This window comes from Rhincodon typus, chromosome 2 (genome assembly GCF_021869965.1).
Source record: "Rhincodon typus isolate 14 chromosome 2, sRhiTyp1.1, whole genome shotgun sequence".
Classification (NCBI taxonomy): Eukaryota; Metazoa; Chordata; class Chondrichthyes; order Orectolobiformes; family Rhincodontidae; genus Rhincodon; species Rhincodon typus.
Genome location: NC_063333.1, coordinates 16662017 through 16674402, shown reverse-complemented (window position 1 = coordinate 16674402; position 12386 = coordinate 16662017). Strand labels below are relative to the sequence as shown.

At 42.9% G+C, this 12386-nt stretch overlaps 1 protein-coding gene across 1 annotated transcript in view; it reads left to right on the top strand.

Moving 5' to 3' along the window:
- Positions 1–12138, top strand: part of paxip1 (PAX interacting (with transcription-activation domain) protein 1) — a 97729-nt gene extending 85591 nt beyond the window's left edge. The window contains exons 15-21 of the mRNA XM_020516200.2: positions 791–893; positions 4782–4950; positions 5739–5839; positions 6761–6895; positions 7577–7652; positions 7771–7831; positions 11689–12138. Coding sequence (XP_020371789.2) covers positions 791–893; positions 4782–4950; positions 5739–5839; positions 6761–6895; positions 7577–7652; positions 7771–7831; positions 11689–11704 — 661 coding nt within the window. The 3' untranslated portion in view covers positions 11705–12138. The remainder of the gene's footprint in view (positions 1–790; positions 894–4781; positions 4951–5738; positions 5840–6760; positions 6896–7576; positions 7653–7770; positions 7832–11688) is intronic.
- The last annotated feature ends 248 nt before the right edge of the window (positions 12139–12386 follow it).

The window sequence follows — 12386 nt, the reverse complement described above, 5'->3', positions numbered from 1 at the left end:
TTTTTTTACTGCACTGAATTTCATCAGCCACCCATTTTATCAGCCTTTCTGTGTCCTCTTAAAGTTGCGTACTATTTTCTGCGCCATCTACTGCACTTTTTCTAGTTTGGTGTCATCAACAATTGTATCAGAAACCACAGCTGACCAATACCAGAGGTGGGGAGCACCACTACTGACCTCCAGACGACCATAGTGCTGCCGCCTCATCAGAGGCAGACAACCGCTCTGGTCAGTTTAACCTGAGGGTCGCCAGGCAAGGCGGAGATGGTGGGAGCCTTCTTGGTAACTTTAGCTGGTGCAGGAATTGAACCCACTCTTTGCCATCATTGCATTGCAAACCATCCGCCTGGTTTTAAAGAGAGGCAAAACTCCAACCTACCCAACGTGTCTGGGGATTGAATCCCAACAGTTTCAAAGTGGGCTGTTGCTGCCCCTCCCCAGCCCCGACCTTAATAATGCAATAGTTTAATTTTCTCGTTAAACAAAGGAGGCTGAAAGGATACCTGAGTTAGGTGGGAATGGGGATTTAAGGTTAATATTATATCAGCCATGATCATCTTAAATGGCGGAGTGGGCCGAATGGCCTGCTCCCTTGTGGTATGTTGTTCGTAGTTTGCCCGTGGAATAGTACTGTAGCAGTGCTCGGTTTCTTCAAGAGAGAGAAAACTAAAAGAGCACTTGTTACGGCAGCGGGGTGGGAGAGCTAGATGACCTGGGTAGTTTTGTGTAGTTCTTTTTTCCCGTCGATACAATCACAGTTTCTGACTCGGCAAGTCGTCTGTCTAACCAGGATTGAGGATCTGCCACCACCGTCAAAAAAGCTTCCTCCAGAGTCAACACCAGCAGTGCTGTTCACAGGATTTGAGCCTGTCCAGGTTCAGCAGTATATCAAGGTAACCCTTCCCTGTGCCTCATCTCTCACTACTTGTTCTGTGTAATAGTTAATGGGGTTTTCCGTTGAGCAGCCATTCATAGTGGCAACCTAGCCCTGTGATTTAGTCCAGTCTCTTAATTTTACAATGTAGTGAAAATTTAGGGACAGCATGTCAACAGATGCCCCTTACTGCAGGGTGTACTGGTGACCCAGCTTTCTGCTTGATTGACAATCTATTAAATGTGTGGTATGCTGAAATTGCCATCCTTTACTCAAACAGCTTGAGGTCCCTCCCTGAATTGGAAATAGGGAGTGATGTGGGGCAATAAATGGCTGAAGCTTCAGTGTCAACAGTAACCTGTAGGACTGCACCAGTACAACCTCTGCTGTATAACTATAACTAAATACTTTGTCGCAGTGAAGTTGAAAAGAGATTCAAGGAGAATTGGAAGATCTAATGATGGATTTGATTAGGGAAGTGGGTTCTGAAGTGTCAGAGTCATACAGCACGGAAACAGACCCTTCGTCTGTGCCGACCAGATGCCCCAAATTAATCCAGTCCCATTTGCCAGCATTTAGCCCATATCCCACTAAACTCTTCCTATTCATATACCCATCCAGATGCCTTTGAAATGTTGTAATTGTACCAGCCTCCTCCACTTCTTCTGGCAGCTCATTCCAAACACGCACAACCCTCTGTGTGAAAAGTTGCCCCTTTAAAATCTTTTCCCTCTCACTTTAATCCTATGCCCTCAAGTTTTGGACTCCCCCACCCCAGGGAAAAGACTTTGTCTATTCACCCTATTCAGTGTCAGTTAGGTTGGAGGGCCATTGGTTCGGAATTCTGGAATGACAGATTGTTATTTCTGGAGATCTCTGCCAACACAAGACCGATTTAGGGTGATAAAAAACGGAGGTTAAACAGTTGGTTAAATGGATTCTAGACATATGTTTTTGTTCTTTCAGCTAGCGCTTCATTCCAACTGTCTCACCATCAGCTCCAACCACACTGATTACTTGTTCCCTCTATATAAAACCACCCAATTGGTTTCTCACCCACTTACTCTCAGTTGACATATAGCCATCACTTTTCCCCAAGTTTCACTTGACCTTAGACATACGTGAAAGCCACTACTAGATAATGCAGTGGAGATGGGGGCTGACATGGAGAGCTGACTGGAATTGATTAGAAATAGCGTAGCATGTTGTGTAGGTATGATGAAGGCATTTGAAGAGGGAAATGAGTATATCCTGCCTCATGTTTCAAAAGATATTTCCATGATTAATTGTGATCCCTATGTACTTAGCATAATGATCTGCTAATACAGTACCAGACAAATGAAAATTTGAAAAAATAATCAGGAATCCAGTAACTAATGGAACCCCCAGATATTGTTGTGGAATCTGGCTTGTGAACTTGTTGCAGGAACACACGTGATGAGAACACTTTACACTCATTCTGGCACATGGGTCTCGCTGGCATGGCCAGTGTTTATTGCCCACCCTAGTTTCCTGGAGAATATGGGCTGAATGGCCTCCTTCCGTGTTATGGGATTTATGCAAGACTTTGGTTTGAAACTAGGGTGACAATGAAGAGGTAAAATCAACACCATACTTGAAGATAACGTCACAGGGTTGCCTTATGTCACTTAGGAATAGAAGGAACATAAAAGTTAGGCACAAGCGGAGAATGTGGTAAATGGTGTTGTGGGCCCATGATAATGTAAGTAAGACTGCAACCACAAGGGGATGAAACAACACCCATAGGCCAGTAAAAGATGGAACTATTGACAATGGAAACCCTAAAGAAAAATTTAAGGCGTCACAGTCATGGTCATTGAAAATATTGTTGGTGTCTTCAAACAGGGCACTGTTGGGCCAGGTTTGAACCACTCCTTGCCACTACCCTGAGAGTCTTTCAGTAGGGTGTGTTTGGAGTGTAATTGATGGATTCAGGCATCTTAAAGCAAGGCCATTGATAAGACAGTCATTGGAATTGATGCTGAGGTAAGGATAGACTGTTTTTGGAAGGGAGTTTGTGATGTTGGCAAGTTGTAACAAAGGTAATTTTAGAATCTCTTAACAACCATCAAGGAGGGTCTGGACTTGTGACTGGACTTCTAATCCAGAACCCCAAACTAATACTCTGGGGTCAAGGGTTCGAGTCTCACCTAGGCAGCTGGTGGGATTTGAGTTCAATTAATATCTGAAGTATAATACTAGTCTCAGTTTCATAGTCACCATAGTCAATTGTTGTAAAAACAAATCTGACACACTATTGTCCTTCAAGCCTGCAAGATGTAGGATTAAAAGTAGGCCATTCTGCCCAGCAAGTCTGTCCTGGCTTTTGGTGAGGTCATGGTTGGTCTGATAATCCTGAACTCCACTTTCCTGCCTATTCCCCAACCCGTTGATTCCCTTACTGGTTAAAAATCTATCTCAGCACTGAATATATTTCATGACCCAGCCTTAACAGCCCTCGGTGGCAAAGAATTCCTCAAATTCACTACCCTTCGAGGCAAAAAATTCTGCCTCATCTCCAACTTAAATGTGCAACTCTTTATCCTGAGATTTTGCCCTCTATCCTCGACTATCCCACAAGGGGAAACACCTCTTCACATCTACCCTGTCAAGTCCTCTATGTATTTTATATGCTTCAATAAGGTTGCCTCTCATTCTTCTGAAAATATTCCAATGACTATAGGCCCAACCGACTCAACCGCTCCTTATAGGATAGTCTTTCCATACCTGGGATCAGTTCATTGCCACTATATCTTTCCTTCGATTTGGGACCAAAACTGTTTGCAGACTGTACTCTGACTAGTGCTTTGGATAGTTTTAGCAAAACCTCTCTAATTTTACGCAACATTCCATCCCCTGTTAGGTGCTGAACTCGGGTGCTAGCTTTGTGTGATTCAGGGGCAGTGACTGCTGCTATCCTTACCTGGTCTGACCTACATGTGACTCCAGACTCTCTCAGAAATGTGATTGACTCTTGGGTGGCCTAGCAACCCACACAGTTCAGGGTCATTTGGGGGTATGCAACAAATGCTGGCAGTGATGTCCACAGCCCATGAGAGACAATAAGGAAACAAATATATATACACCGAAGTTAGAACCTTTTATTTTGATGGCCATTATATCGGTTGTCATCAAGCTATCTACACACATTGGTAATTAAACGATGCATTTCTTTTTTCAAGAATCGAAGATTTCCTTCTTTCATGTCTTTGTTACTACTAGATGTGATTCCTCCAGCATAGCCTGGTTAGCTTCACACTTTCCACCTTTCGCAAAGCTCAGCTCATCCACAACACTGCTTTATCTAACTGTCAGCTAATCATGGCCACCCATTGCCTCTGCACCTGCTGACCCACAATGTCACTACACGCGCACCCCACCCACCCACCCAAAACACGCACACAAACACAGAGGCACAGTGACACAACCGCTCAATTTTGAGATTCTTGGTCGCTTTCAGATCCCTCCAGAATCTCATGGTTCCTTATCTCTGTAATCTGCTGCAGCTCCGACACATTCCCAGATCTCGGTGCCTCTCGGAAATGACCTATCACCCTGATTGTAATTGCCTTGCCCATTGGCTGCATTCTCTTCAGTCATTATATTCCCAAACCCTGCTGGTCTCTCCTTCAAACCCCTCTGTTTCTCAGTAGCTTTCTCTTTAACACGCTTCCTAGAACCTCCCTCTTTAGTGGTGCTTTTGGTCCCCTGCCCCAGTAGGTCAAGGAACTCTGTAAAATTTCATTCGATAACTTTTGCATTCATCCCCTTTGGCTGTTTTACTACATTGTTCGTGCTGTGTAAGTGCATGGTTAGCACTTTTGACGTACTTCAGGGTTTTTTTTTGTGAAAACGAAAAAGCTTCATTCTTCGATCTTTTTTTCAGAAACTCTATGTGCTTGGTGGTGAAGTTGCAGAGTCTGCTCAGAAGTGTACCCATCTGGTGGCAAATAAAGTGACCCGTACAGTGAAGTTCTTGACTGCCATCTCCACCGTAAATCACATCGTCACACTTGAGTGGTTAGAGGAGAGTTTTAAAAGTCAGAAGTTTATTGGTAAGTCAGCGTGCCAGTAATTGCTACTGGCACTGATTTCAGAGCTCTCTGTTATCTCACTGCACGTCGGCTACTCCAGATCTGAGGTAACCCTAACACTAATATGCACATCTCCAATACCGGGTCTCTTCATCTAGTGACTGATACTGTTTGTTGATGTGGTGTGATTGGCAGAACTGTTACAGGACGCTATTTGGCCCATCGTTGTGGGGCTCACCTTTTCTGGCTCACTGAACCTTTCTCTTAGTGCAGTTCTCCCCGTGGTCCCCAAGCTTTCTGCCTTTTCAAGTACTCTCCTAACAACTTAAAATGTATGTATTGAAGTTGTTGCATCTGAATCTACTCATGTATCCACCTCCATCCCGATCCACTTCTCTAGGTATTCTCATCAGAAATCATGAATCCGCGCTAACTGGGCAGGTTAACAATGCTCCTCTGTTGATGGTGAGCTAGCCAAGCTGTTGACTTTTTCCAGCACCTGGGCCACCTTTCTTCCTGCCTTGCTATCCCCCACTGGGGAGTTAGCCATCTCTGTTTCGTGTCTCAGGACAGCCAAGAACAGTGCAGATTGGATAATCAAATTCATGCCCCTCTAATTGGTCATATCAGTGCATGGATGTAGTGTGCTGACCCCCTAAAACATCTTACCCAGAAGCCAGCCTCCAGTCTGTACACTGTTGTGCAAGGGGTTTGAGTTAAAATCAATGCTTGTAGATTTGTTTTTAATGTGTACATCCAAAAGCGAAAGCTGCAGTCTTTTCTAATGGGTAGTTTTTCTTTTCCTGCAGATGAGCAGAATTTTGTCCTGAGAGATGCAGAAGCAGAAGTTCTCTTCTGTTTCAGTTTGGAGGAGTCACTTAAGAGGGCGCAGAGTGCTCCCTTATTCAAGGCAAGGTTCATGTACCTTCCCTGTGTGTGTTTATGTCTGTGCATGTTGTATTTCAATGCACGTTAATAAGGCTTACTCAAGATCTGCACAGATAACAGCCATGCAGAGCTTTTGACTAATCCCTTTCAAGAAGGCAAAAGAAATGTAGCTATCGTTGATCTTCTTTGTGTATGTATTCACACTGAAATGAAGGCAAGTTTAAAAGCTGCAAGAATTAACATAACTAAAGAACTTTTGAGCAAGTTCCCTAAAGGTCTAAACTTGCTGTAAAGCGTCAGGCAGAACCTGGGAATTAATTATATCAACTCAAATAAATTTTTGCAGGGCATTCAGAGCAAAGCTCTTTCAAGTAGACAGAAGTACAGTGGGTCAAGTGGCCACATCCTGTGCTATAAAAAGCTATTATTGTGTTAATAGTAGAAGAACTTAAATGTGACCCTGTTGGAGTTATCCGTAGTGTGGAATTCTCTAACTCCTTGAAGCTAGATCACTGATGGTGTTTGAAGAGGAGCTAGATTTTAAATATGGAGATGTCAAGAGTTATGAAGAGCTGCCACAAAAAAGGGGGAGATGAGTCCTCTGGTAAATCAGCCATGATCTCATAGATTGACAGCGCTGAATGGCCTATTCCTATTTCTAGAGTTCTTGTGTAACCTGTAGGGCTACAGACAAATGCTGGAAAGTGGGATTAGATTAGGTGGGATTACAAGGTGTAGTGCTGGATGAACGCAGCAGGCCAAGCAGCATCAGAGGAGCAGGAAAGCTGAAGTTTCGGGCCTAGACCCTTCTTCAGAAAATGAAATTAGGTGGCTTTTTTTTTTGTTTCAGCTAGTACAGACCAAGTGGCTTCACTCTGATGTAATTTTTGCCGTAGCCGTTGTGTCTGTTCAGTTTTTTTGTTTATTGCCTATTTTCTTTCAGGGGAAGTATTTCTACATCACTCCTGGAATTTGCCCCAGTCTTGCAACGATGAAAGCCATTATTGAGTGTGCAGGTGGTAAACTGCTGTCCAAACAACCTTCCTATCGCAAAATCATGGAGCATAAACAGAACAAGGTTGGTCATCTAAGTGCACTTCTGTTTAAGCGTTGTGGATGCTGAAAACCCAGATTTCACTATCAGGCAAACAGACAAACATTAGCCCTGTTTTCAAAATGAAAACCATTAGGGCATTTGCTTCCTGGGCCCCTGAACCTTGATCAGCCTCGGAAACAAAAATGAGCAGAAACAGAGAACAACCTCTCTTCTGGTTAAAGTAACTAAGGTCCCCCATTCAGTTCTTTTGTTCATTCAAATTAGATGGTGCGATAAACTTGCAGTCTCTCTTCTTTCCACCTCCTGGGTTCAAATGTAGCCCAGACTACTAGCTGTAACAGTCTAACACGAAATGAGGTTCATCATTGTAAGTGAGCTACCAGCATGTGTCGATCTGTAAAAAAAATAAATTGGAGTGGAATTGCCGCTCTTGCTCAGGGAGAAGACTATGTTTTTTCTGCCGTTAGTTACTGGCATTTTAAACAGCTCTGTTAAGCCTGACACAGGAGTGCTCTCTGCTGACAACTGGTATCTGAAATGCAAATGCTTCTTCCCAGCATCCCCACACACTTGAACAAAGGAAAAGGGAATGAATTAATGCTGGGAAATGGAATTGGGACTATTACATCAATAAATTTCTTCACCTTGCTGTATGTTAGTCAGTACTTCACCTACTCACAAGTCCCTTTTCTCTTTCCTAAGAGTTTGTCTGAGATAATCCTCATCTCATGTGAAAATGACCTTCACTTATGCCGGGATTATTTTCACCGAAATATAGGTGAGTAACTATCTATGCCTGAGACGGTTCCTTTGTACTTGCAGATGCACAGTTAGTTTTTGTATTGATTTGTAATTTCTGTTTTTTTTCCCCTCCCTCGCTCTCCTGATATTTCCAGATGTCCACAACGCAGAGTTTGTTTTGACTGGTGTCCTGACGCAAACGCTTGATTATGAATCATATCCTTTCATGTGTGAACATTTCCAGCTCTAACTCCTGATAAAACTTGTTGCTACGGTTTTTTTAGCGTCACACAGTGAACTTTGCTGATCTTTTTAACTCTTTTTCAGAGCTCACAACTATCCATGGGCAATGACGCACATGGCTTGTTTATTTAAAAGGATTTGTCAGAACGACCTCGTTGGGTACCCAGACTTCTTTTCCAATCTGCCAAAAGGGCGGCACGGTGGCTCAGTGGTTAGCACTGCTGCCTCACAGCGCCAGGGACCCCGGTTCGATTCCACCTTCGGGTGACTGTCTGTGTGGAGTTTGCACGTTCTCCCTGTGTTTGCGTGGGATTCCTCCGGGTGCTCCGGTTTCCTCCCACAGTCCAAAGATGTGCAGGCTAGGTGGATTGGCCATGCTAAATTACCCGTAGTGTTCAGGGATGTTTAGGTTAGGGGGATGAATCTGGGTGGGATGTTCTAAGGGTCGGTCTGGACTTGTTGGGCCGAAGGGCCTGTTTCCACACTGTAGGGATTCTATGATCTATGATCAAATCTTCTAAGTTGATGCTTTTATTATATATTCCCCTGTCCACGATTGTGTTTATGCATGGTGTGATCGCCCAGTCAAGTTACCCACCAGTAGCTGACTTCCTATAGCTCACTGCTTCATAATAGATTGGAGGGGGAGAATTTCATTGGCAAGCAAACCAAAACAAAGCTGCAAAAGCTCGGGGCCACTGTTCTATGGGAGGGATATCCCTTATTGTAAATGGAAATTGAAATCTAAAGGATACCAAACCTAGACACCAAATCATCTGTTTACTAGGCAAGGCAGAAATTAGTTTGGATTGTTATTTTGTTTTACAGGCAGCAGTGCGAGTGGAAGTGTCTGAACAATACACATAGTGACGTCGGGTAATTTGTCTACTTACTGGACCTGGCAATTTTATCTGCATTTGACTATCTATGTCCCAGATTTTCAAGCTTAACACATGTTGGCAAATAAATTTTCTTCAAGCTCAGGACAGTCCAGTGCACCTCTGGATGGAAGGTACTGTGCTGTGTCCTCTAACACAATATAGTTAAGCGGATATTGTGCTTACCTTGGAACCTCAAAGATGCTTTCAGCGTTACGTTTCACTTGAGTGAATAACAAGCCTTGCCTGATGGTTGTGACAGAGAATAGTAATTGTCTTGTAATAGCTAGAATTCTCCCAGTGCCACAGGAGATTAAGTCTTGTCGGCCAGTTAGGATCTACATTAAATTACTCACCTTTGGGTCTCGCCTGTTCAGTATGCTGTTATCGGTATGTTAGTGTTGAGAGCTCTATTTCTCGAGTATTACCGTTCTCAGTCCGCCAGAATGATGTGTTACAGAAAAATTCTATTGATTTTAGATGACATTTCTATTTTAAACAGTTATCTTGACAAGGTTAGAGTAAAACAACACTACAGTGATAAATGGATTAATGCAAATTGTTTTGAGAGCAGGTTTTGAGATGAATATGAACATTTGGTCTGTAGTAATATAGGACTTGGCACTCTTGTAGGTTTTGAGCAGTTAATGACTGAGAACAGTTGACTATTTTGTCACCATTTGATATATTTCTATCTGTACCCATCCACTCCCATCCAAAACAATCAGCAGAGCAGCACCGCAGCAAACCCAAAGCTGGTTAGCCTGACCTCGGTCATTGGTAAGATTTTAGAGTCCATTATTAAGGAAGAGGTTGTGGAATACTTGGGATTCCAGGTAAAATAGGGCTGAGTCAGCACAGCTTTGTCAAGGGCCGGTCATGCCTGACAAATCTGTGGGGAGGTAATGAGCAAGTTAGACAAAGGAGAGCCAGTAGATGTGATCTATTTGGATTTCCAGAAGGCCTTTGATAAGGTGCTGCACAGGAGGCTGCTAAGTAAGATAAGAGTGTTAGGGGCAAGGTACAGGCGTGGATAGAGGATTGGCTGACTGGCAAAAGGCAGAGAGTGGGGATAAAGGAGTCTGTCACTATGGTTGCTGGTGTTTAGTGGAGTTCTGAAGGGATCAGTGTTGGGGCCACAGCTATTCATGTTATACATAAACGATCAGGACAGAGGAACTGAGGGCCTTGTTGTTAAGATTGCAGATGTCACGAAGATAGGTGGACGGGCAGGTATTGTTGAGGAAACGCGAGGCTGCAGAAAGACTTGAACATAGTTGGCAAGTGGGCAAATAAGTGGCACATGGAATACAATGTGGGAAAGTGTGAGGTTATGCACTTTGGAAGGAAGAATAGAGGCACGGACATTTTTCTAAATGCGGAGAGGTATCAAAATCTTGAAGCACAAAGACTTGGGAATCCTAGTTCAGGATTCTCTTATGCTTAACATGAGGGTTCAGTTGACAGTTAGGAAGGCAAATGCACTGTGAGCATTCATTTCAGGTGGCTTGAACACAAGACCAGAAATTTACTCCAAGGCCAAATAAGGCTCTGGTCAGACGCATTTGGAATATTGCAAGCAGCTTTGGGCCTCCTATCTAAGGAAGGATGTGCTGGCGTTGGAGGTGGTCCAGAGGAGGTTCACAAGAATGATCCAGGGAATGAAGAACTTGTCAGATGAGGAGGGGGTTGAGGATTCTGGGTCTGTATTTGAAGTTTTGTAGAGAGGGTTTGGGGGTGGTGTGGTGGCAGTTGGTGGATCTCGTTGAAACCTCCAGAAGACTGAGGCCTGGTTAGATGTTTCCAGTAGTATAAGAAACTAGGACCCGGGGCACAGCCTCAGATGACCCTTTAGAACTGAGATGAGGAATTCCTTCATCTGTGGTGGTGAATCTGTGGAACATATTGCCGCAGAGGGCCCTGGAGGCCAAGTCATTGAGTGTCTTTAAGACAGACTAGATAAGTTCTTAAATAAAAACCTAAAGAGCTGCGGATGCTGTAAATCAGGAACAAAAACAAAGTTGCTGGAAAAGCTCAGCAGGTCTGGCAGCATCTGTGAAGGAGAAAACAGAGTTAACATTTTGGGTCCGGTGACCTTTCCTCAGAACAGTTCTGAGGAAGGGTCACCGGACCCGAAACATTAACTCTGTTTTCTCCTAGATAAGTTCTTGACTAGTAAGAGGATCAAGGGTTACAGGGAGAAGGTGGGAGAAATGGGTTTGGGAAACATATCATCCGTGATTGAATGACAGAGTAGACTGGATGGGCTGAGTAGCTTAATTCTGCTCCTACACCTAATGGTGTTATGCCAAACCCAGTGGGAAGAATCAGTTTTCACAAACAGCTCGTGACCACACTTGACAGACAACCCTGTTTGATTTGGAGAAGCAATCCAGATAGTGTCTGCAAAACAGCTTTAAAGCAATAAATCTTGATAAGTGATGCACGTTGAGTAATGACTGTCACCAAATATGCTGTCTCAGTAAAAGTCCCTGTCACCTGATGTGTTGCTGCTTGTTTGTTGACACAGAATGCTATCACTTGTTGTATTTTATTTGTTAACAAAGGGTACCATGTAATTGGGAATTAAGGAGCCTGTTAGGCATGCTGTTTATTATTACAGGATACTATTATCTTTCATTTACGAACCTGCTGGCATTCGGTGTTTATGCTGTAAAACATATTAAAAACCATCACAGTGCAGCAGTTTTGAGTGGCATTAATTTGTGGGTTATTTCTTTGAGTAGGACATCACTGAGGTAGTGGCTCCTATTTTGGAGAGGAGCTATAAAAGTGAACAAAAGCAAGACTGTAAACATCCCATACTGTAAACCTCTGACTCTAAAGGGGTTGGAAGCATTTGAAAAGTACGTTGTTCAATATTGTGCTGTACTTCTGGGTCTGATTCAAAAATGCTGCCTGCGACTGAGAACATTTCCTTAACAATCTTACATATAAATTCACCTGAAGTGATGCTGGGTGCATGGTGTCACACAGCCAGATTGCCAAGACAGTGCTGAGTCAAACTACTGAGGAGCTGGGACAAGAGTGTTGTACTTTTCTGCTGACTGTCACACTACTGTTCAGTCTGAAGTGTCTTCAGTGAAACAGGCAGATCCAGACAGGAGAGGGAAATGAAAAGAAATTTGCATCTTTTTTTAAGATGTATTACTTCAGAAACATATTTTGTTATGTTTTACTACAGTGCTGGCTTGTTTTCTTACTGTAGAATATTGTACTGATTATTTTAGCCAGTTCAGATAGTAATCGATTATTTTTAATAAGCTGTTTTTAACTATGACTGTGGCACAGGCCCATAAATGAAAATCTAGCTCTAACTCTCCTTTATTATGAAAATTTATAAAGGGCTGTTGTCTGATAAATTATGAATGTTTTGAAATTCTGGACTTTATGCAAATTTTGTTTTGTATTTCTAATTTGTGAATTACTTTTATTACACAAAGTTGCACGAGTTGAATAAAACAGTTTTAAAAATTACTGGAGTCAATGCTCATTATTCACATTTCAGGAATAGGAGATTTTTAAGCTCAGGTTTTCAATGATCTATTTGTTTTTATTTTAATTCATTCATGGGATGTGGGTGTCACTAATTTGGCCAGCATTTATTTGCCATGAGGGCAGTTAAGAAT